At 42.7% G+C, this 27,563-nt stretch overlaps 3 protein-coding genes across 6 annotated transcripts; all 3 read right to left on the reverse strand.

Moving 5' to 3' along the window:
• Positions 1-4,631: 4,631 nt before the first annotated feature.
• LOC135492623 (ubiquitin-conjugating enzyme E2 T-like) lies at positions 4,632-7,508 on the reverse strand. Its single transcript, XM_064779182.1, has 6 exons — positions 7,391-7,508; positions 7,073-7,142; positions 6,633-6,738; positions 6,207-6,305; positions 5,981-6,058; positions 4,632-5,426 (listed from the first exon to the last, which is right to left on the reverse strand). The coding sequence occupies exons 1-6, from the start codon at positions 7,506-7,508 to the stop codon at positions 5,295-5,297; spliced, it is 603 nt and encodes a 200-aa protein (XP_064635252.1). The 3' UTR covers positions 4,632-5,294.
• Positions 7,509-9,282: 1,774 nt separating this feature from the next.
• LOC135492120 (carotenoid-cleaving dioxygenase, mitochondrial-like) lies at positions 9,283-17,074 on the reverse strand. 4 transcript variants are annotated; one of them, XM_064778313.1, is made up of 11 exons: positions 16,932-17,074; positions 15,857-15,983; positions 15,441-15,699; positions 14,379-14,523; positions 13,697-13,838; positions 13,214-13,431; positions 12,841-12,952; positions 12,125-12,361; positions 11,420-11,526; positions 11,085-11,196; positions 9,283-10,620 (listed from the first exon to the last, which is right to left on the reverse strand). In XM_064778313.1, the coding sequence occupies exons 1-11, from the start codon at positions 16,941-16,943 to the stop codon at positions 10,445-10,447; spliced, it is 1,647 nt and encodes a 548-aa protein (XP_064634383.1). In that variant the 5' UTR covers positions 16,944-17,074; the 3' UTR covers positions 9,283-10,444. The 4 variants fall into 4 exon arrangements, with proteins under 4 accessions (XP_064634383.1, XP_064634386.1, XP_064634384.1 ...); XM_064778316.1 differs by lacking the exon at positions 16,932-17,074 and adding an exon at positions 16,203-16,308 and having other exon boundaries at positions 9,284-10,620; XM_064778314.1 differs by lacking the exon at positions 16,932-17,074 and adding an exon at positions 16,199-16,308 and having other exon boundaries at positions 9,284-10,620.
• A 172-nt stretch (positions 17,075-17,246) lies between these two features.
• LOC135492119 (uncharacterized) lies at positions 17,247-27,122 on the reverse strand. Its single transcript, XM_064778311.1, has 5 exons — positions 26,808-27,122; positions 24,928-25,076; positions 24,367-24,534; positions 23,812-23,992; positions 17,247-23,486 (listed from the first exon to the last, which is right to left on the reverse strand). The coding sequence occupies exons 2-5, from the start codon at positions 25,046-25,048 to the stop codon at positions 17,321-17,323; spliced, it is 6,636 nt and encodes a 2,211-aa protein (XP_064634381.1). The 5' UTR covers positions 25,049-25,076; positions 26,808-27,122; the 3' UTR covers positions 17,247-17,320.
• Positions 27,123-27,563: the final 441 nt, after the last annotated feature.

Raw genomic sequence — 27,563 nt, forward strand, 5'->3', positions numbered from 1 at the left:
CAGTGAAGGACATCAGATAACGAATTCGGCTATGATCAAATTACTTTTTTACCTATTAGGATTGTCAATTAATCGAGTAGGTTTATCATGCTTAAGCAGGAGACAATATTCATTGAGTCTGTGGAAAAATATCACTTTCAAAGGCTTTTGACGTCAAAGCAACACAAACGCCATCTTTAGGTAGATGATGGAACTGAAAATGCCTTGCAATGTTACAAAGTGATGAACCCCGCCCGTCACCACGTGGATCTGGAGTGTTGAAAAGGGGTCGTTCTGGTCACTTTAGGTCACTTTTTGTCACTTATTAACAAGAAAAACAAAATTTATGCAGTTAGGGTGCATAGTAGTCTTTTCTCGTTTGATTTATTGGCCAAGCTATTGCAGAAATACATACACAGGTGAGGTGATAAATATTGAAATTCACATGCCATGTCCAAAACAATATTGTCCAGAATCATTTTTGTGGAATACCACTGAAATCGGCGCATGGTGGCGCAGGGTCATTATCCTCTTGGCCAGTTAACTAAAAAACACGTGGCACCAAGACTAGCCATGCCACCTGCAAGCCGTGACAGTACCTTGCCGAGTCTGAGTAAGGATCATCAAAGGATCACTTTTCATAACGATGTAATTCTGGTGTAATTCATTATGAAATCTATTCAATCCACCAACTTGACTGGACAGCAATTTATAATCATCACCGATGGACTTTTGACATCCAGCACAGAGTACTGGCGAGGTTACGCAAACATTACGAATGTTCACGTTTAGTCAAAGATTCAATGGATGATGTTGAAATTTTGGCATATAGGGTAGAGTGGGGTAATTGTAGCCGCGGTTTATTTGCAGCCCCTGCATTGTTTGATGCATGGGGATATCAATCAATATCACAGGCAGGGACTACAATTAAACCGGGGCTACAATTACCAATTACTAGGTCAATTCATATAAACTCGTCAGCGGATTCTCCATCAGGCAGATTCCGCAACCCTGACAGTTGCCTCTGAAAAAGGAATCGTTAAAAAGGTGAAACTGAAGCGACTCTATTTTGTCATCTGAGGAACACCACCAACTGTGACAGTACCCTATCAAACACCAAAAATCGGACAAGATTGTGTGTCGGAGGTCATGCACACCAAAGGTGACACTGTCCTCCGGGTAATACTTTTACCATTTTGTGAGTTTTGAATGAGTTCTGGTGTTTCTTAGATTGGCCTAATGGAGTCACTTTAGTTTCACCTTAAAATGGCCGAAAAGTGTTTTCGCAAATTGTCTATTATATTCATTAAACACAGGGGAAAGTCTCGACCATTTCGACAGACTCGGGGTGGGGGTTTGACTGGGTATCTTCTGGTGACAATGGTATCGGCGTTTTCGGCAATGCTCCTCACAGGCCTTGTTCGAAGCACGAGGGATGAAATCCGAACATAAAGTGGTTCTAAATCACGCAAAAATTGCTACTTACAGCAAACTTTTTCTCTCCACAAGTTTGATAAGTCCTAAAGTTACCATTCGTAGAGATTGAAATAATTTTGGTAAAGGATTACCGAGATAACATCGGATAAATTTGTCTCAGAAATTATTCGACGTTCTGTTTGACCTGTTCCTCGCCGCAAAAAAAGTGCCTGGGATGTGACGTGTAGGTCATGTGATAATCCCATAAGGCCTGCATAATTAATATGTCAGAAGTTTTGTCCAGACGTCCAGTTTGACCTGTTCCTCGCAACAAGACAGTGCCTGGGATGTGACGTGTAGGTCATGTGACAATCCCATAAGGCCTGCATAATTAATATGTCAGAAGTTTTTGGCGCGATAATTCAGGGACACTGAGAACCAGATCGGGTGCACTGCAGTCACAATGATGTATGACTGAGATTGGCTGCACCATCTTGAACGAGCCCAGACAGTCACAACTAGATGAAGTTCGGCCTGGTAGCTCAACCACCGTGTTGCCATCACGCTGAGAGAGATGACAGTCGCCACAAAGCCGTGTGCCTGGCAGCACCACCATCATCTTTAATTGCCAATGGTGAGACAGATGAGACAGTCCAAGCTGGACTAAATTTCTTGCCATTGTGGAGAGATAGATGAGACAGTCGCAACAAGTCCCGATTGGGTGTGGCTGCTGCAAAACATGGTGTAAGAGGCGAGCCTTTAGACATTCAGAGCAAACCACCGTGTCGCCATTATGGTGAAAGAAACGAGACCGTCACGACTCGACGCAGGTCATGGCAGGCTGATCCAATCTGGTTGTGACTATGTCCAATCTGTCTTAAGGTGTTGGCAAAGCAGTGGAGCAGCCAGGCTCGATCAGGTGATTGTGACTGTATGATCTGATGTATCATCAAGTGGGCAACATGGTCGTGGTGCAGCCAAGCCCCATTTGTTCTGGTTGTTATTTTCTCATATGTCTCATCATGTTCGTAAGACGTCGGTGGAACAGTCTCGCCCGATTTGGTCTAGTTGGTTGGTAATGTGTCGTGTCTTCAACCCAATGTTTTCAACCCTGAGCAGTATCGGATGATTGGGACCGACGCGTCTCTCTTAATATATCTGCAACACAGTCGCAGTGCAGCGAAGCCCGAGTCAGTCTGATTGCAACTGTCTAATTTATCCCATCATGTTGGCAATATGGTGGCAGTGCAACCAGCTCCGACTCGCAGCCAGTGCGACTCTCTCCTCTATCCCACCGTGTTGGTTACACAGTGGTGGAGCAATCAGGCCAGATGCGGTCTGATTGTTAAAGTCTCCTCTATCACGCCGTGTTGGCAATACGGTGGTGATGCAGCCAGGCCTGACTCGATCTGATTGTTACTGTCACCTCTATCTCACCATGTTGGCTACGCAGTGGTCGAGCCGCCAGGCCAGATTCGGTCCGGTGGCAACTGTACCTCATACCTTTCACCATGTTGGCTACGCGGTAGTGGAGCAGCCAGACCTGATCCGGTCTGGTGGCAACTGTATCATACATTTCACCATGTTGGCTACACGGTAGTGGAGCAGCCAGACCTGATTCGGTCTGATGGCAACTGTATCATACCTTTCACCCTGTTGGCTACACGGTCGTGGAGCAGCCAGACCCGATTCGGTCTAATTGAGACAGTCTATTTATCTGACTATGTTGGCAACACGATGGTGGTACAACCGGGTTAAATTCCAACTGGTTGTGAGGGTCTCCCCTCTCTCAACATGTTGGCAACACAGTGGTGAAGCAACCAGGCTTGATTCGGTCTGGTTGTGACTGTCTCCTCCATCTCATCATGTTGGCAACACGGTGCTGGAACAACCAGGCTTGATTCGGTCTGGTTGTGACTGTCTCCTCTTTTTCACCATGTTGGTAACACGATTGGGGAGCGGGGGACAGCCAGGCCAGATTGGACCTGGTTGCGACTGCCTCCATCCTCTCACCCAAGCAGCCAGGCACGATTGGGACTGGCTGCGACTGTCTCCTCTATCAGACAATGTTGGCAACACGGCAGTGAAGCAGCCAGGCACGAATCGGTCTGGTTGCGATAGTCTCTTCTAACTGACTGTTATGGAGCACCTAGGACCATTTTGGCCTTGGTGTGACTGTCTCTTCAATCACACCATGTTGGCATCACGGTGGTGGGGAGGAGCATTGCTCATTCCGCCCGGTTGTGACAGTATATTGTCTCTAACCATGCTGTGAACACCATGAGTGAGAAGCCACGCCCGATTTGGTCTGGCTGTGACTATCTCACCTTCATGGCAACATGGTGGTAGAGCAGCCATGCTTTATTAGGCCTGGATGTGACTCTCTCACTATGTTAGAAACACGGTATTGGAGTAGCCTGGCTTGACTCGGCCTGGTTGTGACTGTCTCATGTCTATCACCATGTTGGCAACATGGTGGTGGAGTGTGGTCTGGTTGTGATTGTCTCATCTAACTCACCATGTTGGGAACACCATGATTGAACAGCCAGGTTGGCTTTGGTCAATTTCTGACAATATCGTAGTGGAGCAGCGAGGACAGTTTCAGTCTGGTCGTGACTGTCTCATCTCTATCACCATATGTTGGCAACCAAATATGGTCTGGTTGTGACTGTCTGACCATCTCACCATGTTTGCAAGATGGGCAGCCTGGCTTGATTCAGTCCGGTTACAACCGTCCTATCTCTCTCACCATGTTGGCAACACGGTAGTGGAGTAGCCAAGCTCGATTCGGTCTGGTTGTGACTGTCTCAACATGTTGCCAAGACTGAGAGAGCCAAGCCCCAGTAGGTAAGGTTTTGACTGCCTCATCTATTTCACCATGCTGGCACCACAATTGTGGAGCAGCCAGGTCGTATGTGGTCTGGCTGTTTATGTCTCGTCACTCTCACCATGTCTGCAACATGGTAATGGTGCAGCCAGGCGCAATTCGGTCTGGTTTCGACGGTCTGGTCTATCTCTACATGATAGGAACAAGGTGATGGAGCAGCCAGGCCTGATTCTGTCTTGCTGCAACAGTCTGATCTTTCTCGCCATGTTGGCAACACATCGGAGCCGATAAGTAAAGATCAATTGCAGTGCATGTAGGTCTTTCTTATCTCACGAACTTCATTTATACATGTGCACTATATATTTAATCTGCCAAAGGCACCTCCTTCGGTGGCTTACACATGTTTCAATCTACAGGTCTTATTCCTAATAGCTATATGTGTGCTAAGCCGTACATGCAGTTGACAATCATTCATTTTTATGTGCACTAATCTACACAAGTCTCATTGCACCCATATGTACTGATCCACAATTGTCTGACTCTGTACATATGTACTAATTGACACGCACAAGTCTACTCGAACTCCTTATTGTATCCGCCAATGTGTTGAGTAATGTTGCATACTGTTGTCTACAATTCATAAAAGTCTCATTCATTTCATGTACATGTATATCAATCCGCAAAAGTCTCAATCCTTTCATGTATATCCATCCGCAACAGCCTCATTCCTTACACGTGTCTTTATCCTTTTAAGTCGCATTCCTTACACAAGTATCAGTCAACGAAAGTCTCATTCCTTACATGTGTACTAGTACACAAGCGTCTCATTCCTCACACGTGTACTAATCCACGAAAGTCTCATCCCTTTCACATTTACTAATCCACAAGTGTATCAATCCATACGTGTACTAACCTGAATCAGTGAGTTTCACTCCTTATGTGTGCCTTATGTGTGCCATCCACAACAGTGTCACTGCATACACGAGTACCTATCCAACAGAGTGTCTTCCTATACAAATGGCACGTACACATTCACGTCTCTTTCTAAATCTGATCCGAAGCCGCACATTCCTCAAGTCCTCATCTTCTTACCTGCAGTGCTTTCTTGAGATGAACAGCCAAATGATCTCTTTCCCTCAGAAACAATACTCGTATCAATTGGTGTTTCTTTAGGTGATGGCTTTGTCTCATTTTCTTTGTCGTCCTGGAAAGAAATCAGGGCAGATCAAAGTTACCTGTGTGTAACCATAGTGGTCAGCCTAACATTTTGTTTATTGGCCACTGCCAGTTTGTTTAGGCCTATTGACCCCAGGATAGCAGTTTCATTGGGGTTGATGTGATTTGCCTTTGCCAGTTGAGGCCTAGCGACCCCAATGATAGCTTTAATGGGGGTTGATGTTATCAAGATTTGCCCTGATAACCTGTTGATAAGACAGTTAAACAAAAAGAATTCAGGCCAAGGTGTGAGCAGGCTTTGTTTAAAAAGACAATAGACGGCGTATTGGGCTGGGGCTGAATTCTTTCAACAGCGAGGTAAGGGGCAAAGGTGAAATGATGAGAGGTAGCGCTAGTTGCCGAAAAGATCGGCACAAATGTATACTGCACACTTCCAGTGTTGCAGGTGCTTACATACGCATGCTTGAGTCAGAAGAATGTTTGCGTACATTTCTAATGCATCTTCATTTCTGGGAACAAGTTTCCATGATTTGCCCAAAAGCACATCCATAGCTTTATTTTTAATATTTGTTTCATTCTTACCTTCTGTGACGCATGCTTTTTCGTCCATTCTGCAGCTGTTTTCAGAAAGAGTGGCTTGTTGTAGCAGAATTCATTGGACTGGAAAGGAATTGGAAAGAATTAATTAATAGGTGAGTAACAAAGATATTCCTGGCCGAAATGTCAAATCCCTTTTGAAGGATACTTACAATGTCTGCCATGAGTTGCTGGATCTGGTTCAGTATGGTGGAGATGAAAGTATACTTACAATGTCTGCCATGAGCGGATCATCAGGATTCGGCTCAGCCATCAGTTGCTGGATCTGGGTCAGTATGGTGGAGATATTGAGTGAAGGTTTCCACGCACCCTGCAAATGAGAATTATTCCATTAGGCACACATTCAGCTCAACAGAACTGCCCACTCTGCAACACCGAGAGACTAGCCACATGTCCACACGGTGCATCAATGGAGACGAAGCTCTGAGTATCAAGGGAGGAACCAGTGACGACAGCCAAGTTTATTAGAGACATAGGCCTAGTCCTGTAGTATAACAGCCATAAAAAGAAAAGCAAACACTAAGAAGACGCAGATAAATAGCTAAACAGAACTACTTGTACTTGTTTTTGAAGGCACTACTGTATTAAACTCTGTGTTAGTTCTTTGAAATAAAAGCTATTGCTTTAAAATACAAACCTTTGGCGGCATCTTGAGACTATCCAGGCAGATTCTTCCGCCGTTGTCGATGTTTGGATGGTAGATTGGAGTTACGAACTTGACTTTCGGAGGCTCAAATGGATATCTAGATAGAAGACGAGAAATGCCAGCTTATATCACTGAAACATGTCAATGATTTTAATGTCATCTTCACTTGATCTCTGTGTTAAATGTTTTTCTTTAGATAACAGGCAGGACACGTTGAAGCACTCGACAGATTACTTTTTGTTTTTACTCTTCATTGAATTAAATTGTAACACTTTTATTCTACATTTATACTTTGAAAACAACCCGTTGACTGCAAAAGTCTTACATCATGTGGTCCTTTTTCTTCTTTTGCTTCTTCACTTGCAATCCTAAGGTCATATCTCAACCGAGCCAATTTTGACACCTTTATCTCGAGAAAATGGAATAGTTACCTGTCTGAGATATTAACTTCTAGCTTAAAGATCCCACCCTCGTAGGGTGTACCCTCACCGCCAATAATATCTGAAGAAAGGAAACAACACTTACGTCAATGTATGGCTTATTATACTCATTATCATTATCCTCATCAACATCATTACATTACCAGTGTGGTAATGCTTTTGGATTTTTGGACGCCCGCACTATGCTTCTGTCCACTTTGTGGGATCTTTTACTTGCCCTCGCATACACACCCAGTTACAAGGGACCTTTACGCCTTATCAGACATCTAGAGCGGTGAAAATAAAGGATTTCACGGCATCAAAACTTACTTGCTTCCAGCTCAGTGAGATGGTTGCCTTTTGTCCAACATGATATACCATGTGGTGGTGATTGCTGGAAGATCTGTACTTCTCTCTTCATACGAGCAACTAGGGCGGGCTTCTGCATGACTCCAGTGGCAATGACTCCGTATACAGAAAACTGGAAAACTTGCTTGATGGAAGAAGTGCCCAATTCTGAAAGACATTATTGATGATTATGAAATAAAGATCTGATTTCAAGGGTGGGAGTCTGCTCCCTTGAAAATAGGTCAAAGAAAGGAAAATCGACTCCTGCTTTTTAATTGGCAGCCACTCTTAGTTCTGGCCAAAACGGTGATGCCTATGGTCAACCTTTAACATTAGACACGGCACAAGGTCAAGGATGCATACCTACCATCCCGTACTCGGTACGGTGATGATTGACAGTGATGTGCAAAGCAGCCAACTAGGCCCTTTGTCAGATATGCCGGTACAACCTTGGGTCGGACCAATAAACCGTCTTTACAATAGATCTTCATGGTAAAAGGACGCCAGACAATGGCTCGAGAGGCGAGATGGAGAGAAACCACACGATGAATGATGATGATGATGATGATACAGTGACACACTGGTCACTGTCACTGACAGTGACACACATGGGACAAAGACACGTTGTTCTGTCAAATATTATTTATTTCCTGGTTTCTGTTCACAAAATATTCGGCTCGGACAACAGCCATTGTATTGTAGTTCATTTCTACATACCTCAAACGGAAAAATTGACCCAGAAATAGAGAAATTTGACGAAAAAATCTGGAAAGAACTGTCAAATGTTGAGAATTTCGCGCTGCCTGTGAGCTACGTCACTAAAGTTAGTGTACTTTTTATGACGTAGTTTACAACTAGTTGGCGCGAGTTCATATGTTTGCGATAAACGTTTTTTAATTTCCAGGTGTACTGCAAATCTCTCTAATGCATTCCAGTGATTTTAAAAATCTGCGTAATTTCCTTTACGGCATATATTTATTAAGTCAAGGGAAATATTTCCCCCCTAAAAAAATTACGAATGAACATATTTTATTCATACTTTTCCTGTGCGGTTGTGACAATTGTCTTCACAATTCTGACAACAGAAGTGTGCCCTAAAAACTGACTACACCTTGATTGTCACAGAAATTTCATTGTACGAGCACCAGAACAAAGGGATTTTCTTTCTATAAAAGTCTGATACATCATCTTGACCTGCAAAATTTTGAGATGGATCCCGATAGTGGTGACGCAAACGCATGAGAATCAGGATGCTGATACATAGACATCGTCTCAATCCAGAAGAGAATTATCAAAAATCGTATTGCCAGGACAGGCCTATCCATGGCACAAGTTGGCCTGGGCGGTGGTGGGGGAGGGGGCGTCATTGGGAAGTCTACGATGGCTGGCTATTTTATGTAGATACCATCGGGAAATCTGACCTCTCTCAGGGGTTTGTACAGGTTCACCATGGCCAAAGAAGCTCCCTCAAAGGGCAACAAAAAGGAAAGTCTATCCGGCACTCAACATTGGCGCAGATGGCCCTTGTACTTTGACATTAGACTACCATCAAGTCAGAGACAAGAGGCAACACCATCATAGCATGGTGAACTGTCCAACAAGTTTTATTACGACCACAAATTGTCTCTGCTGGTACCAAGTTTAAAAGGAAAGGAACAATTGTGACCCATCACAGCAAAACCAGGCGCATGTCGCACAGAAGATGAGCCTAAATGACACCAGGAGATAATGGAAGAAATTGATGTGCTCCTATTTCACAAAAGGCAGACAACAGAAAAATGAACAAACAGTCCGTCTCAACCTGCCAAGCTCAGAGCGACATGCGCCTGCTTTTGCTGTGACGGGTCACAATTTAGAATGAATGAAAATATTTAGTTTATATTTCATTTAATCGACAAGAGAACAATCATGGTAACGAGAGATTAGAAGCATCTTCTATTAACATGAATATAAATAACTAATTCTCAACTTGAAAGGTTGGACAAAATGTTATCAATGGTAAATGCCATGTATTTTCTTATACATATTGTTTGCATTATTTAAAGGGAGACCATTGGCAGGATTGGCAAGGCAGGTCAGATTAAGTTACTCGAAATGGCCAATAGGGGTCTCTCATACTTTGGTTGAGTGATGCAAGTTAGACAAAGAGTCCTGTCCAGAGTCTCGGGCCAACAGTGTGGATCGAAGGAGAACTTCCCGATGGCTAAAATCATAGGGACACATGTCACTAGGTCATTCTCCTTTTAGGGACACTATTACTGGCTCCTTTAAGGGAAACTATAGGCAAGAGGCAGGTAGGTCATATTAAGTGACTTAATTGTTCATTCCTTGATCTAAATCTTTAATCCATGAACAAAAGTCAGCTCCCTGTATTACGGTATTCATTCTGTATTCCACTTCCTTAATCCACGAACAGGAGTCAGATTACTAAATTATTCATTCAGTAATCCATGAACAGGAGTCCAATTACCAAATTGTTCATTCAGTAATCCATGAACAGGAGTCCGATTACTAAATTATTCATACAGTAATCCATGAACAGGAGTCCGATTACCAAATTGTTCATTCAGTAATCCATGAACAGGAGTCCGATTACCAAATTATTCATTCAGTAATCCATGAACAGGAGTCCGATTACCAAATTGTTCATTCAGTAATCCATGAACAGGAGTCCAATTACTAAATTATTCATTCAGTCATCCATGAACAGGAGTCGGATTACCAAATTAGTCATTCAGTAACCCATGAACAGGAGTCCGGTTTCCAAATTATTCATTCAGTAATCCATGAACAGGAGTCCGATTACCAAATTGTTCATTCAGTAATCCATGAACAGTAGTCAGATTACCAAATTGTTCATTCAGTAATCCATGAACAGGAGTCCGATTACCAAATTGTTCATTCTGCAATCCATGAACAGGAGTCCGATTACCAAATTGTTCATTCAGTAACCTGTGAACAGGAGTCCGATTACCAAATTGTTCATTCTGCGATCCAATATGGTAATTCCTGAACAGGGGTCAGATTACTAAACTGTTATTCCTTATGTAATCCATGAACTCCTCCAGGATTTAGATAACATCCATGAAAGTCCTTCGGGAACGTTGTATCGAACTCGACGCGACCAAGTTCAGTGAACGTCTTCGCATCCAGCACCAACAGGAATGACCGGTCCTCGTTCACTCGGTCCATCACCGCAGAGAGTAGCACCCCTAGAAAAGATGAAATAAGATATGAGGTAAGGTGCAACAATTATAGCCTCAAAACCTATTGGATTTCGGCCTGTGGTATGGAATCCACAATTGGCCACTGCCAAACCATGTGAAATCTTATATTTGCTCTCCATAGACATTTAGGTTCAAGGGACCGTGGCTTTTAGTCTCATCTGACAGACCCTCGAATATTCAAACGTTGTGTTGTGAATAGCCAGGAATTTTAGTTCCATAAATCCATGCAAGTTTATCCAGAAATACGATCCTGGGTTCTCCCCAGGATTGAACCTTGGCATTATTGCATAGTAGCCAGCAGTGTCAACTAATGGACTACGAGACTCCTCACATGATTAATTCAGTTCATTATTCGGATAAGTCCAACCCACTTTTTGATGTCGGAGGTTCAAAAATGACACCGAGTTCAACCTGGGTGTTGGGACAGTGCGAACGTTCAGAACACTTACCATCATCCTCATCCTCACCACCAGGAGTTGCCACGAACACAACCTCACTCGGGAAGCAGCCCTCCTCTTCCCATTGCAGAACATTACGTGTGGCGATATCGATTTTAATCAGCTGCAACATATTCAAGACAATGAATACTCTTAAAATTACAACTTTGGCATAAAAATGGCTTCTAAATAAGGATCGTGTCTTCTCCGAGCAGAATCACTGAAAAATCATCAAAGTGCACTGGAACGGACTGTCAATGATATAATACAGAAGCACACCAGGAATGTTGCCACACCCAAAGTTTTGGGTCAAGTATGAGTCGAAAAATTGGACTTCTATCACCTACCAACATCCTAAAATCTTCGCCTAAACCCATACCATTGAAGACCACACCATAGAGGTATCTGTATTTCTTGGAGTTAAACTTGTAGTTGATCATTGGAAAGTCAAAGACTGGAAGGCAAACAAGATTCTGATAATACTTCTGCCTCACATTTGAAAAGTCATCAAATGAGTACTGGAGGTGACGGGAACTCACTTCATTTCATTTCAACAGCCAACATCGGTCTTTTCGGTCTTATTGAAACACAACCGTGGCCTGAATTTAAAATAGTGAAATCCGTCCGACACTTTCAATGTACACTTCAATGAATAACTGTGAAAATTTGTTCAATTAAAATCTTTGAAAATTATGTATGGTATGGCGTCGGAGTACCGTAATACATTCTGATATAGAACAGACATATAAGTTTTAACACATTAGGGCCCGACAACAGCTTTTGTGTTGGACGGAACGATAATGCCAAAGACTCCACCATGTCAACATGTCAAAAGCTTATAGTTATAATTCTCACAAGAGTGACACCCCACCTTCCTCAGATTCGATGTTAGTAGTTTCAATTCAATGTTTTTGGAAAGTATGTTCGTTTCTACGGAATTGGCATTTAAAACTAACATTGGCCTATGAACAAAATGTACAAGTGCAAGGTAACAGAACAGGTTGCCCTGCATCAGTTTCAGGCATGAAGATTTGAAAATGTCAAATACTTACAAAAATCTGACAATTGGTCATACGAACAATTGACCGTTTTGTCATCGCGGAGTGATGCCGTCGCCTTCGTGTCTTCGAGCAGCACCAGGTTCTCACCGACCTTGGTCTTCTCGTCGAGTTTCAGCGGAAGCACGTAGCGGCGTCCGTATGTCTCAATGAAATCATTTCCCGCTTCCACAGAGATATTCGAAATGTATTTACCGGAGTCTCCACCGCAGACGTCGAGGACAAGATGGCCTGAAGAGGAATACAAATGACATTCAGACTACAAGATATCTCTGGGTGTGGTCCGGAATATTTGCTATTCATACTAAATTTGATCTGGTCTAGTGTTTTTGATATCATTCTGGCCAAAGGTACTTGGTTGAACTCAGGAATGTGATCAGATCACATTTACCACCACATAGTGGTGTTGCTCGACACTAGCTTATCCTGAGGGTAGGCCTAACCAATGCTGTAAAGTAATACTCTTGCACGCTGTCAACAAAAGTCAACTATGACAGCGTCTGCCTAGGGCTTTGATACATCACTATTTGTCATCACACTTTTTACAGTTGGTGACAAGAGGTCAGCCAAGTCCTTCGGCCAGACCTGAAAAACTCTTCAGTCTAACTTGGAAATTAGTAGGCTTGCTGACCTGACCCAGACAATTTCTGATGCAGTCTGAATTCAAATATGTGTTTAGTGTCAACCGCTCCTCTAAAGTATCAACTCACCATCCTCCTCATAGGCATTACCCTGGTGGAATATCATCAGTTTGTCTGTCACGTAAGTGTAGCCCGGGTTCACCTGTTCACCAGTCTTACGGTCAATAATAAGGAACCGCGTCTGGAACATGATATATAACACTTCATAAATCAATTCAGGGATTTCCAACAAAATTTGGATTATTTCCAGTGGATTGTCTAATCGAAAGTCCCAATACTTCATCCCTCATGTGAATATTTGGAACGAGCCAATCAGAATACTCTATTACCGGCCTAGTCCCAGTCAAATTCTGCTTTCATAAATCGGCTTTAATGAACTTTCCAACCAGGAAACCCTCATGCTTTCCAACTTACCGGGAAACCCTCATGCTCTCCAACTTACCGGGTATCCTTCATGCCACTGCATGCACGTTGCGATAGGCACGTGGAGCAGTTTATGTGTCATTATCCTGGGAACGTTCATACACAGCGGCTGTTCGATCAGGATGAAGTAGTTCTCGGACATACAGAAGCTGTGCATGTAGCCTGGGTTCCATTTCCAGCGCGCAGGAATGGACGCGACGACTTTCGCACCATCGAGTGGTTTTTCTGCATTATTGCCTGGAAATCGAATAAGATAGGATAATGCATCATCATCAACATCATAGAAAGTTATACATACTCGGTAGCAGAAGGTGAAACAACTCGAAGAAAAAGCCATTTTTGTTTGAGAAACCAAAATATCTTATTGCCAAGTTGACCCTTTAATGTAACTGTTTGGGATAACATGGATTATTTGTGCGTTCGAACAACTGGGCCCAGTGATTTTCCCCACTGTGCTATGGGGCTCCTCATGATTCTGGAAAGGAGAATGAAATCGACTTACCTGCAGCTGAAGGTGGTACTGCTATAACTTTATACACAGGCCCTTTATCTACTCCCATCCCGATGTTGTAGTAAGTCCCATCGGGGTCGTAATGGGGGTGAGCGGTGGCACTGTGGACGCTGATGTAATCAGTATAGTCGTGCTGAAATAAAAGGGTTAACCACTTAAAGGGCTACATTGTTGACTTTAGTGGTCGTTTCCATGAAAATGACACAGGCTACTGTCATACCTGCACCGAGATTTAGTAAAGAACTGAGAAGACTGAAAACGGTGACAGTTGTTTTAAAGTGATACTATGATGTGATTTACAACTTTGCGGAAATACGTCCGTTTTTAATTGTTGATCACAAATGTAAAGCTCAAATTTTCCATTTTTGATTAGATTTATTATAAAATCGCTGAATGTAAACCACCGCGACCGCGAAAATGTTCATGTTGTGACGTCATCAACGAAAACAGCATCGAAGCGAGCCGTCCAGGCGGGATTAAACCATCAATTTCTGGAAAATGTGCATTTCGATTCGAAAACCTTACCAATTTATGAGAAAGTGACGTAGTCATTTGTCAAAAACAGCTAAAACATTATATGGTGAAATTTGATATGAGTTACCCTTTAACGTTCTTGAGACAGACCTAGAAAGTACTTTATTTTAGTGGCAATTATCATGAGAAAGCTTCTTACAAGGCGAAGTGTATCCAAAGTTTCTGGGTCGATCTGTTGGACCTTCATTGTTTCTGTTGCAGCAATGAGTGCATCTTTGATGGGGAAGATATTGACGAGACAGTTCGCACCAGCGTCCGCTTCTGGGAAGAAATAGGTCATGAATCTGAAATGGTTAATGAGCTGGTAGTCATAAATCTATCGATCAATGACACTATGACCTTGTGACCAGAGACACTGTTAGTAATGCTGGGCCAGTATCAAAAGGTAAATTGTGTCTGACACTTCACTATTTCCACTTCAATGAATAAGTGTGAAAAATCGGTTTATCTGATATCTTTGAAAATTGTGTCTGATATAGTTGTATATATTGTTGAGTACAACATTATGCAGCAGAACCGGAATTAATGTTTTAAAGTGATACTATGATGTGATTTACAACTTTGCGGAAATACGTCCGTTTTTAATTGTTGATCACAAATGTAAAGCTCAAATTTTCCATTTTTGATTAGATTTATCATAAAATCGCTGAATGTAAACCACCGCGACCGCGAAAATGTTCATGTTGTGACGTCATCAACGAAAACGGCATCAAAGTGAGCCGTCCAGGTGGGATTAAACCATCAATTTCTAGAAAATGTGCACTTCGATTCGAAAACCTTACCGATTTATGAGAAAGTGACGTAGTCATTTGTCATAAACAGCTAAAACATTATATGGTGAAATTTGACACGAGTTACCCTTTAACCCAATGTAGCCAGAAAACCCTTTTTGAGAATTGATACTAAAAGCATGGCAACAGACCCATGCAATGGCATCATTCCCACTTAGCATGACACTTTTATTGACCATCACACATTGACAGATATTTTGCTCATTTGCTTCAAACTTGCTCCCTTATGAAGAACAGTGAGGGATACTGACCAAAGGACACCTCCCTGAGCACAAATCTCTGGTGTTCTGTAGTGGAACTCTCCAGAACAGTCAACTCTGTTACTGAAAACAAACCGACTGTCTAGTGCTCATCTCAAAAATTACGAATGCAGAAGATTTCAATATTATAACCACTGGTAAAGACCATACCTCTGGTACATGGACTTGCAAGGGTCTGGGGTCGCCAAGGTACCAAACGTCGACACGACAATCCGTTTTGCAGCCATGTTCTTTTCATACATGTCACTCCGGATGAACTTTCGGTTGTAGGTGGCGGTGCCATCTTTGATTTTGAATTTCTGCACCATCGCCATGCCGTCGAATAAGTGTTTGTAGGAGGTACCGCCGAGACTGTAGCGACCTGGACCATTTCTGAAAAGGTTTCCGTCCAACCAGTTTGGAATTGTTCCTAGAGGAAAAAAATATCAGTGTGTGTGTGAGAGCGAAATAGAACCAGACAGACCTGTGCAGGGCATAGGTAAGAATACAGTAGAATCTCCCTACTAAGACAGACACCGACGGGCTGACAAGTGTTTGCACCAGCGGAAAATTCTCAGACTACCAACCTTTGGTGGTTCCCTGAATGGGCTGCTCAAGTTCCTCATAATCCTGCATGACAAGCTGGGAGAAGTTTTGCATCACCGGCTTGGCCGTCTCCGTTAGTGGCACGCTGGTCCCCATCTTTGATGCCAGCTTAAAATGAGAAAATGAAATTCCGTTGACTGATTCCTGAATGATAAAACTGCAAGTGTAATGAATGTTATGAATATAGATATCTGCTGTTCCAGAGTGGTGATTATCACAACTAAATTTTACCCTTGAACAAAGACTTGTCTTTATTTATTCTTGACAATATCTATAGATCATAATAATGACAGTCGACAGGTCAAAAGGAAGAGATTTTCAACCTATCTGTTTATATGGAAACTCTGCGGTCAAAAGGTTATGCTGGTCCCAGGCAGTTTACGACTGCAAGAAAGTGGAATAAGTGATCATTGACCCATTTCCCAAAGCGATAGATAGCATATTTTAAGGGTTGACCACAGGCACAAGAACTTTGGGCTAGAAGTAATTCCAACTCCTTCAAAATAAAATGAATGCCAATTTCAAAGGTGAGAGTCTGTTCTCTGGAAAGGAAAGAACTCACTCGCACCCTCCAAATTGGCACTCACTTTGTTTTGAAAGTGTACCGATTGCTTTAAGATTTCAATTTCTAGCCAAAATGGTTGTGCCTGTGGTCAAACCAATTTATGCAAGTAGAACAGCTCTCCAGAACGGTGTGATTATTTGACTTCATAATATTGAAACATTGGCCTATATGTCACTCACCAGTGGCCTTTTATTCCATAACAAGCTTGAGAAGTGTTTTGATTGGCATGCGGGCCAGCATGAACAGGTCACTTTGTGTGAACACTATTTAGCTGATTAAAGGGAGCCTGTACAAATTCCTATATTATGTGTAATAGGCCTATTTAAAACTAACTTATCAATAGCATCGACACAGTATGCTTTACATGAACATGTAGTTAGACTTTGTCAAATACCAGGCTTTGATAGTTTTCTTTATCTTATCCTGACACTAGATATATAGGTCACACTGTCTAGATTTTTGTGAACATGATGTTTTGTAAGATAACTCACCATTTCGGACATTCCATCAATCTTTCCAAACTAACGTATGCAGCATAATGTCGCTGAAGCATCTCGACCTTCAATCGTCCTCTTCCCCTTTTTAACCAATCTCAACCTGCCTGCAAAGCGGGTAATTTGATCTCAGTCAGATATCTTCCTCTCAAAGCTTATGCATGCTATTGTGGTGGCATGATCGTACTGTCTCCTGGTGTACATCCATGTGTATCTTAAGATCTGCACAAGTAATTCATTAGTATTTCATATTCGACTCGTGATCCTCAACAATCCTTGACTCATGGTCATCCGAAAAAAGTTTAGACTCAATCTTGAAATGGCATCGATGTACCCAATAAATCTCAACGTAGCAAAAGTTCTCAAATCTCTTACAGAAAATTAACTCACAAAGGACCACGGTACTCCACAACACATTCTCCAGCAGGCAAAGAATCCATTGGTGTAATGCCTGTTTGAATACCCTCTGACCTTGAACAGAGTGCAGGGACCAGTCCTGGACTTTCCAGTGGAGTAAGTACAGCCATGGTAACATCGTTGCCAGGAGGCCCAAGCACCGAAACTGACTGCCCAGCAGACGTCATCTGTTCAGCAGACGTCATTTGTTCAGCAGACGTCATCTGCTCTGATTGAGGAATGTAGAGAATATGAGTCGTCTGAACATTGACAGGACTGGTTATTGAATAGGGACATTCCATTTGGTGATGATCGAAAACCTGCTCATCGCTACCTGCTGCCGACTGATTGGACAACCCAAAAGATGGACACTCCGTTGACGCCGTGCGAGGTTCTGATCCACTAGGAGCAAATTGAATGTTTTGTTGCTCTGAAATTTTGCATTTTTGGGTTGGAATTTTGGTCTTGTCACTTTTTTTCTGTCCTTTTCTCGATGCATCATCAAAATGATGGCGCCCAACGTGAAAGTTCAATGCGTTCATCTGCCGGCAAGAATAGTCACAAAGTTTGCATTTGAATGGTTTCTCATCTGTATGCAGGCGCATATGGACAACAAGATTGTGCCTCGAGCGAAACGCTTTACCACAATTTTCCTCCTCACAAACAAACGTTCGTTCCTTTGTATGGTGCACACAAATATGCTGTTGCATTTCGGCCATTTTAAAAAACGCTTGGTCACATTTGGGATAGGTGCAGGCGAATTTACGAACCTTTAAATGTACGCGGTCAACGTGCGCTTTTAATTGACTCTTCGACGGAAATAATTTGTCACAATTTGAATGCCTGCAGACGTAATCTTTCGTCGAATGGACCCGTTTTTGATGCCTGTGCAGATATTTTACGCTCGAGAAGAGTTTGCCACAGTCGTCACAGACTTCCTTTATCTCCTCCGATTTGTGACACAGAAGATGCGACTTCAGGGACGCCTTGTTTTTCAATGATTTCCCACAAACATCGCAGAAGACTTTTTCCACTTTCTCAGGGTGGCTCCTTTTCGTGTGTGCACGAAGAAAAGGCACATAGTACGTCGAAAATGAACATAAACAGCAGTCAAACTTATTCCCGCTCTTCTTCTTCTTGTGAAAATACAAAGCATTTTTGGTCGAGAAATTTTTATTGCAGCACGTACATTTAAAGACTTTCCCATGCGCAACCAAATGTCTTTTGATATTCCCAACAGACGCGCGCAAAGCATGACAAATTTTGCATTCGTAGGTGTTCTTTTTCTTCCCCTTTTCATTAACTTTCTCCCTTACAGTATAATTCATCTCACTGGCAGAAGTATCATCAGACTTTAACTTTGCCACCTCTGTTTTCTTTGCATTGAAATCGGGAAATAAACACCTCTTTTGACCCTCATTGCCAGCCTTGCGTCTGCTTGCCCTCGCTGGCTGAAACCTCGGCATCTCTGCAAAAACCTCTCCAGTGAATCCAGTGTTTGATTTGTGTCTTTTGCGTCTGCTACCAGCATTGGCAACCTCAACAGTTTCAATTTCAACATTTTTCTTTTTTGTTGATCTGGAAATGGAACTCCTTGATGAACGATCCGACGGCTTCCGCTTCGTAATTCTGGCGGGTTTCTTTGCCTTAGGTTTTGTGATTTTCAATAGGATGCCGTCTGCACTGTCGGACAACTCTGGCTCCACCATCTGAGAAATTGAGTCAGGTAGGCTTTCACAGACGTCATTCGGGAAGATGCAGTCAAGGTTTACAACCTGGTTAACTTGTTCCCCAACCTTTTCACTTGTACTGTCATCAATAAAAAGACTGGGAAGAGAAGCTTTCGTACGCCGGAGCAGAATTTCTTTGAGTTTTACACAACTTGGCGGTGGTTGGAATACTTTTGAATCTCTTTCACATTCACTAGGGGCAGCAGATGTCTTTTGGGTCGTCTGCTTGCTTGTCGTCTGCTTACTTGACATCTGCAGGTCCTCTTTTATGGTTTGGTTTTGAAGGCATTGTTTGTCGTCTTTCAGTAACAATGTCTGCTGCTGGGCGGCCAATGGTTTGGGTGATGCAATTGGAAGGTCGTGAATGGTAACTTCATGGGATTCTTGGGACTTGCCGACAGTTTCTGCATACTGTACTGCCATGCGTTTCTTTTTTCGGTCCAATATGTCTGATTTATTTGTCAGCATGGCAACACCAGGAATAGGGGAAGATAAATGTGAAATTGGGGACAAGTTTTGTTGTGAATGCCTCATGACATGTATCTTAGGTACTTGTTTTAGGGGGTTCCGTGCTCCTAAACTTTTATCTCCCAAGTTAACACCTGGCACATATTCGGTAGCCAACCCAGCATCAATAAGTGCTTGTCTTGTGTGTGCAACTCTCCAAGATGCATCCATCATATGACCTGAATTTCCACTTGTAGTTTTTGCTTGCACAGAAGCACCCTCAGTGTTGCTCATCAGACCAGCCACGAGAGATCCCCCATCAGCATCAACACTTTCTGGAAGTTTCGTTTGAATATGACTGTCATGGCCAAGGGCGCTGGTTGCTAAAATCTCCAGGCCACTTTTCCCCATGTTTCTATCTTTTGTTTCGACGATTTGATTGTAAATTTGAGCATGATCTGGTGGAGCATGACCGTCTGTAAGATCTGTCCTCGTAACTTCCCGCAAATGAGCGTTATTCAACACGGCTTGCTCTGGAAGCTGAATACGTTCAGTTCTTACAACCGATCTTGCACCGATTTCGCCTTGACCCATTGCTAACGTAGGCTGCCTAGGATGCAACCCTTGGTGAGGACGGACACCAATACCACTCACACCTGACTGGTATGAATACAAAATGCTTGGAGTCTCTCTTCTGCTCTTGACATCCGAACTGCTAGAACTTCTGACACCCTCGCTACACTGAAACAGAAAATCTGGTTTTTCTGAAGGAGGTGCAGGCAATTTCGGTACCGGTACATGTTGGCCAGTCCTGGCTCCTTCCCTAGAATGGATGTTGTTGCTGCTCAGTTGAGAACGATACTCTTCCCGGATAAACAGGGCATCAGAAGGTTTAGAAGTCAGTAGAGGTTGGTGAGAGGCACTGGCATTATACTTTTGGTTGACTTCATCCAGATTTTGCTGAGCTTGAAAAGGTGGAGCAGACGACATGCTTTGAACAGAGTGGTTTGATCTGGTAATAGAAATGTTCGGATTTTTCTGAGCATAAACATCATCTCTGCTTGGTGGAGCAGGCTGTTGCCGATGATGAAGAACGACTGAGGGATTGCTGATGTTTGCAGATTTAGGATACTCTCTTGTTAAGACATGCACTGGCTCACGTATCTGCTCATGAGGACATGGAAGAGTTACTTGAAGATTGTGCAAAGGCACAGTTTGAGGATGCTCTCTGCTGGTTATGACTGGCGCAGGCTCTTGCATCTGCAGCTGAAAAGTCACTGGACAATCCTGACCAACCACAGTTTGGTGGGGCTCCCGCCTGCCCATGACTTGCGGACGGGTATTAACTTGCAGGGGCGGTATCACTGGCCCATCGTTAACATCAGCAGTGCGGTACTGTTCTGAACTTGACAAGACTTGCAGAGGGGCAGATGGTGCTGGCTCCACAGAAACCATGGACTGATTGTTAGCAACAGAAGTTTGGTATAGTTCCCTGTTTGGCATGACTTGTGGTGGAGCAGATAATATTTGCTGGGTATAACTTCCCGATTGATGGTCAACAGCTTGAGTTTGCTGATGATATTGCCTGTTTGAAAAGACTTGTGGAGCTGTAGATGGTTTTTGCGCGACCGAAGTTACAGGTGGATTGGTAGCAAATGAAGGCCTGTTTTGTTCCCTGTTTGGCATGACTTGTGGAGGAGCAGATGATATTCGCTGGGTATAAGTACTCGCTTGATTATCAATGATTTCAGTTTGATGTAGTTGCCTGTTTGGCAAGACTTGTTGCGGGACGGATGGTACTCGCTGGAAAGGCGTTCCAGAAAGGTTATCAACAACTGCAGCTGGGTGATGTTCCCTGTTTGGCAAGACTTCTTGAGGAGCAGATGGCATTCGCTGGGTATAAGTTCCCAGCGAATTATCAACGATTTCAGTTTGATGATGTTCCCTGCTTGGGAAGACTCGTGGAGGAGCAGACGGTATTCGCTGGATTGGTGTTCCAGATAGGTTATCAACAGCTGCAGCTGGGTGATGTTCCCAGTTTGGCAAGACTTGTAGCGGAGTAGTCGATATCAGTTTCTGTTGCTGAGTTGTCACAGCAGGGTTGCAACCTTGGTTATTACTAACTACTTGATGCTGGCTATAATCTAGACACTGACCTCGGTCATCAAAGCCCTGAAATTGTCTCTGGCCGTACAGAGGTTGTGAATCTGTTCTAGACTGCTGAGCTGAAGTTTCTGGCATTTGAAAACGTTGTGTCACAAAAACCGGAGTGTTCTGGTGCGCAGAAACTGGATGTGTTTTCGACAAGAAAACTTGACTGCTCTGGTGTGCAGACATGGGGAGTGTACTACTTAAACTTATCTTCAAAGGATTTCTGATGGAATCTGAAGACTGTTCTTGAACCGGGTGACTGGCAGAGATTGAAGAAACAACAGTCTGCAATGATGGATCTTGAACATTGAACACGTTAAGTCTTGTTCCAACGACAGCATCTTGCGAGACATCCAAAACAATATGGCCTGGGACCAATTGAGTGTCTACGGGTAAAATCGTAATAGGTGCATTTGAGTTCTGTATCATATGATGTTGCACTGGTCCACTAGTAACAGCGTTGTCCATTCCCTCTTGAGGTGCACAGTGAACGATAATGCATTTCGTAGTCTGGCTATCCTGATTTTGCTGATGGGAATGAAAGTTTTCCAATACCATTATCTGAGATGACTCTTTACTATGCCTAGCTCCAGTTGTCAGACTCTCTTGAGTTATCTGGTTTAGACTATGACCAAACGCACCTGAGCGTAGCTGACTTTGGTATGAAGGGACTGGTTCATTACTTCGGTTGTTTCCCATCAGAGGGCGAGAGTTTTGCTGCATTAGTGTTTCGTAACTACGAGTTGTACAGACAAGATGCCCGCTAGCTGCGTGATTGCTTGAGAGATCTTGGGGTACATCAAGAAGCACACGCTGGCCTGTGGAAGAAGACTGCTGATCCTTCAAAGCCGGCTCACAATCCTGATTCTGTCCATGCAACTGATTTTCAAAGCCTGAATGATGTCCTGGGTTTCTAATAGTCTTGGAATCGACCTTTGTAGCAGAGTCATTCATATTCTCATTGCTTACTCTCTCAACAACTTCTAACGGTTCAAACATTTTGAGATTTCTATCTGGCGCAACAGACATTTGTTTATTCACTTCATAAATCCCAATTGGTTCTGACAATGGTCGGTCTGGTACGTGTTGATACTGATATTGATACTGCTCTGAGTCTGAGTGTATGAAAGTTTCATTTGGACGATTCTGCGATTTCTTGGGAGGAGCAGACGTCACGATGTTTACCTCATAGTTACCATCTGGAACAGGTGACTGGAGAGTACTTAGATTAAGAGCTTTCGCCAGAGGTGGCACTGGCCTCTCACCTGATGGGGTAAGAGTAAAAGAATGTAGGCCATGTACTTTGGTTTGTGTCACATTTTCTGGTAAAACATTCACAATCACTTGAGTGCTTTCCAGAATATGACCTTGAATTTCATTTCCTTGAACTTTGGTACATCCTACATCACCTCGAGCATGACCTACACCTCCTAAATGACAAGACTGAGCTTGACCTTCAAAGGACTGACCTTTAACTGTAAAAGTTTGACCTTGACCTTCAAAAGTTTGACCTTGAACTTGCGGGAGAGAACTTGGTATTTGTTTTGGGTCTTCGATTATCACAGACTCACTCTGAATCACAGAACGGCTTTGAAACTCAACTGCATCAACATTTTGAGAAATTTCAGCTCGAGTTTGACCCAGCTGATGATCCGGTTCAAATATTCCTGTATGTGTACTTTTTTCTTCGCCTAGACAGCTAACACCAGAGCCAGTTACTTGCGGAGTCTTGCTGGAATCATCTACGGTTCTTGACCCGTCAACAGATGATGTCTTTTCAAGAAGTTGACCTTGCAACTCTTCTACAAGTTTGGAAACAACCTCTGGTCTGAAAGGAAACATAGAAATTGTCAACAAAAACAAAAATAAGATTCTTTTTTAAGATTTGAATTCAAGTTATGAACTCTTACGAAAATGTTCATAAAGTTCAGAGAAATTAATGAAGTCAAGTGTAAATCTAGGACCACCAAGCCCAAAGCACCATTCATGACAGCGGCCCATTCAGGAAGCACTGAAGACTATTGGACAGTTATTTCATGAGACACTTTACAATGACAAAAAGTGACCTGTCCACTGTTTACACCAGTTTGTGCTAAGACAGAAGTGCATAATGTCATGAAATTTGGGAAACAAGATTCAGAGAACTTTCGTACCGAAATTCTTCGCCAATATCATGCCACCTGGTGTACAACAGAAGAAGATGGATGATAAACGCCGACGGTTCCAGCTGCGAGTGGGTATGGAGTTTACAAAACCAGCGGTGGAGGTCAAAGGTCACACGTAAACAGATGAAATACTGTGGTGGGCCATTTGGGTCGTCTTCATGGCAGTGTTCTGAAACAGTGTGAAAAGAAGATGTAAATTAATGATATTTTGTAACTCTACTCAATATTTTGTCCTACTATACAGGTTGTATTGTTGCTGTTCCTTGATGAGAATAAGAATCAATGAAAATCAATGAAAAATATAAGCCTTCAGAAACGCGTAAACATACAGTGGAACCTCCCTTAGCGGACACCTCTCTAATAAGGACAACCTCTCTACTAAGGACACTAGTTTTTGTCCCAAATTGGTTGTTCCCATTCATGTTGACTTCTCTAATCTGGACACCTCTCTATTAAGGACAGCACTGGTCACTCCGAAGGGCCCATATTAATTATTTTTCTTAATCTTTCTTTTTCCTCAATTACTTTTCTCAAAGCACAAACCTTCTGGAGTGATACATCTCTCCTCTTGTGGTTCGTCGCCTGTGAAATATGATGCCAGCAGCTCCATATGTTTCTCAGCGAATTCCAAGAGCTTTTTGGTGAATAGAGTGTCTCCGTCGTCACAGTAGGCCCGCTTGATGGCATTCCATTTGAGGACGTTGGCAGCCCCTAAAAACAGAAGAGTCAAACACAAAATTCATTTCAATTTGCAGGAAGGCAAGGTCAATATTTTTTGAGGGACAGGCCAGGGTAACACAAATTGATTACCCATAGTTTGATCCATAATCACTGAATGGTTTTCCAAACCAAAACTCAAATCTTCACCATTTCTATAATCTTCGAACACGGCCAGAGAGTGAAATTCTTTTCAGATCTGAATACTGTAAAAAGTGCAAACATTTCAAACACCTGGGATTCATCTTTGGTTGGCCTGATATTTCTGTATCCCATTATTCATCACTGTTCCAAGCTATTTCAATCCTTCTAAAACAGTTTGAGTAATTCACGTAAATGTACAAAGGAACCTTGTCTTATTTGAGAAAATATCAGATATCAACTTACCAATGTACACTTTAACCTTATTCTTCAACTCACTGGAGAGTTCCCTCTTTCTGCCAGAGCCCTCGCGTTTGCCTCCCCGGCCAACTAATGGCTTCTCAGATTTCTTAATCTTTGGTTTCATTCTAATGACAAAATAGTCAATAGGAGGTCTACAAAATAAGAAGCACAAGAAAGGGTCTTCAGGTTATATTATAATAATTAAAGGGTTACGCAGCTCATATTTAGGTGGGTTAGGAAAAAAGAAAATGCAATGTAGTGGTGCCTTTACAATGCATGCAAATTTGCTGAAACTTGGAATTTTAATAACTCACACAACGTAGTGAGTGTAATGGTTACGTATGTATAAAGTGTAAACAAAATTCATATATCCATCATGTCCATCGAATCTGAAAAAATTTGTGCAGACCCATGACAATTCTGGTTCCGGTACAGTTTGTCACATTCCATAGGGGCCGCACGTTGGCCGATCCTGCATTCACGACGCACCGCAACCACAGTTACCACGTCGGACGTGATTCCCATTGTTTCCTTCCTCGTGACGCAATTATTTCATGACGTCATGAGCCATTGACCATTCATACAAGTAGATTTATTCACACCGGCGCCACTGAAGTGCGGGTGTGGGACATCATGTATTTAAAAATCGTCTGCTAGGACATACAGGACAACGTCGACGGAGACAGTTGTGACATTTCATTGCAGACAAAGCAAACGTCCTCTTCTTCTCGATTTACGTACTTTACTTCAAAAAAGTCAGTTTTAACACTACTAAATCCCGATCCAGTCACGTGATTTCTAGTAACTGCCAAACTCGACCCAGTGCCGGAACTGTGAAGTAATGATGTAGGTCACGTGGTCAGAGTGCAGGAGTTCCCGTACCGCCTGGCTATCCGATTTAGCATCTACTGTTCCGGAACGACATCAGCACCTCTAGTGTCAAGATCATAAATTTGCCATTCTTGATTTTGGCGCCAAACGAATCCAAAAAAACGTGCTAAAACAATTAAGAGTATATCAGCTACAAAAATTCTGTATTAACTAACTGGTGAAGAAACATACACAAATATCTAGGCTGGCAGGTGGAAAATTCAATTATTATTTCACCACAAAGAGCTGCTTCTGTCCGCAGATATGAGACAGCTACCGGGGCGGGGACTATTTCTTTATGGGGCCTTATTGTTCAGCGTCTCCAAGGAATTCTATTTTTAGAGTCCAATGGGGGGGGGCCTTCCCCCCAATGTACTGACTAAAACCTGTCACTTTCAGAGAACGGGGGAGGGGGTTTGGGGGACTCATCCCCCAATGTACTGGTTAAATATGTCAGAAGGACGGGGGTTTGGGGGGCTCCCCCATGTCAAACAGTTGTGTGAGTTCACTAGAGCTTGCTCTTTACATATTATTATTTGTACTGGGACACCTGTCAACATTGCAAACAGAAATTTTCTCTACAATTTGAAGGGTGAAAAAGCTTGATCGGTTCAAAAAAGGCTCCTTCTTCCACGAATGCTTTCCCGACCGACTGTTCCTGTATGTTTGGTCAAAGCTGCGCATTAGCCATGCAGTTTCAACATCATGGCATCAGCAAAATGGTTGATTAACATTGTGCGATATTGTATTGCCACTTCTGCATTCTCAATTACGTCGACATTATTAGGCCTACCCAATAAGAAATGGCAATATTACGCACAAACTTCTCACGACGTGGCAACGTTAGACTAACTAACTTAGTGTTCATGTATATAGATATTTCTATGCTAATTTAATTCCAGGCGGAGGGGCCTACTTGTATTTCAGCCACAGCAGTAGACTACTTTTTCAGAGACACCCTGTGGGCGACAAAGTCGGTGTAAAAATGTTCAAAACATCGACATTTTCTTTACCTTATGCACAATAATCGATGAATTCACTTCGTGCAATTCAACACTAATGGTCTATGGTTGCTTACTAAGAAATTGAAAGCAATAAATAACCATTTTCCTGGAGATGAATGATCAAAATAATGATATATTTCAAGGTTTTGACATTTCCCTGTGATTAGTTCACACAACGTAGTACATTTACACTACAGTGTTGTCGCCGTCGTTCTACAACTTATACTGAAGAAGCCGCTCTCTCCTCATTTGCGTCTCTGCCGGGGTAGGTGTAAACTGTAGACGAAAGTGTGGACGAAAGTGTGGACAGCGGCCCTCTAAGTTTGGTGGCCTGGCATTTCTTTGTCTTTCAATATATTTAAAAGAAATTGCAGTATATTATGCATTATAATCTTTTTGATGGGTCAGCGACAGAAAAAAAGAAAAAATTATTTTGATGGGTGATTTTGATCAATGAGTGGACGGGGTTTTTTGAAGGTTTTCGAAGTGGCCTTTGACTTTGTGGACGGGGAAATGCGAGGTCTAGTGTCCAAATGTGGACTAATTACCAAAGAATTTGTTGAAACTGTGATATTTCTAACTAGTCCAAATAATATTCTTTCACAAAAACTACTTTTATTTGAATGACAATGACAATATCATTCACTTGTAGGCAAAAATAGTTGCCCTCTCTCAGACCAACTTTCGTTGATCCAAGATGGCGGCACCACTGAAGCCCTGTTGAAAGGTTACTGTAAATCAGTCAGGAGCTATACTAGTCAGTTT

The sequence above is a fragment of the Lineus longissimus genome, chromosome 8 (genome assembly GCF_910592395.1).
Source record: "Lineus longissimus chromosome 8, tnLinLong1.2, whole genome shotgun sequence".
NCBI lineage: Eukaryota > Metazoa > Nemertea > Pilidiophora > Heteronemertea > Lineidae > Lineus > Lineus longissimus.

Excerpts from the sequence above, each read along its gene's own strand:
- LOC135492623 (XM_064779182.1), bottom strand. The coding sequence starts at position 7,508 with ATGCAGAAGCCCGCCCTAGTTGCTCGTATGAAGAGAGAAGTACAGATC. Across the intron at positions 6,739-7,072 it reads GAAGTTAATATCTCAGACAG|ATATCCATTTGAGCCTCCGA; the intron begins GTAACTATTCCA and ends TCTTCTATCTAG. Across the intron at positions 5,427-5,980 it reads AAAAGCATGCGTCACAGAAG|GACGACAAAGAAAATGAGAC; the intron begins GTAAGAATGAAA and ends ATTTCTTTCCAG.
- LOC135492120 (XM_064778313.1), bottom strand. Across the intron at positions 11,527-12,124 it reads TGACCAATTGTCAGATTTTT|TCTTTGACTTTCCAATGATC; the intron begins GTAAGTATTTGA and ends TTTGCCTTCCAG. Across the intron at positions 11,197-11,419 it reads GCGAAGATTTTAGGATGTTG|CTGATTAAAATCGATATCGC; the intron begins GTAGGTGATAGA and ends AATATGTTGCAG.
- LOC135492119 (XM_064778311.1), bottom strand. The coding sequence starts at position 25,048 with ATGAAACCAAAGATTAAGAAATCTGAGAAGCCATTAGTTGGCCGGGGA. Across the intron at positions 23,993-24,366 it reads GAGATGTATCACTCCAGAAG|AACACTGCCATGAAGACGAC; the intron begins GTTTGTGCTTTG and ends ACACTGTTTCAG. Across the intron at positions 23,487-23,811 it reads GATATTGGCGAAGAATTTCG|ACCAGAGGTTGTTTCCAAAC; the intron begins GTACGAAAGTTC and ends GTTTCCTTTCAG.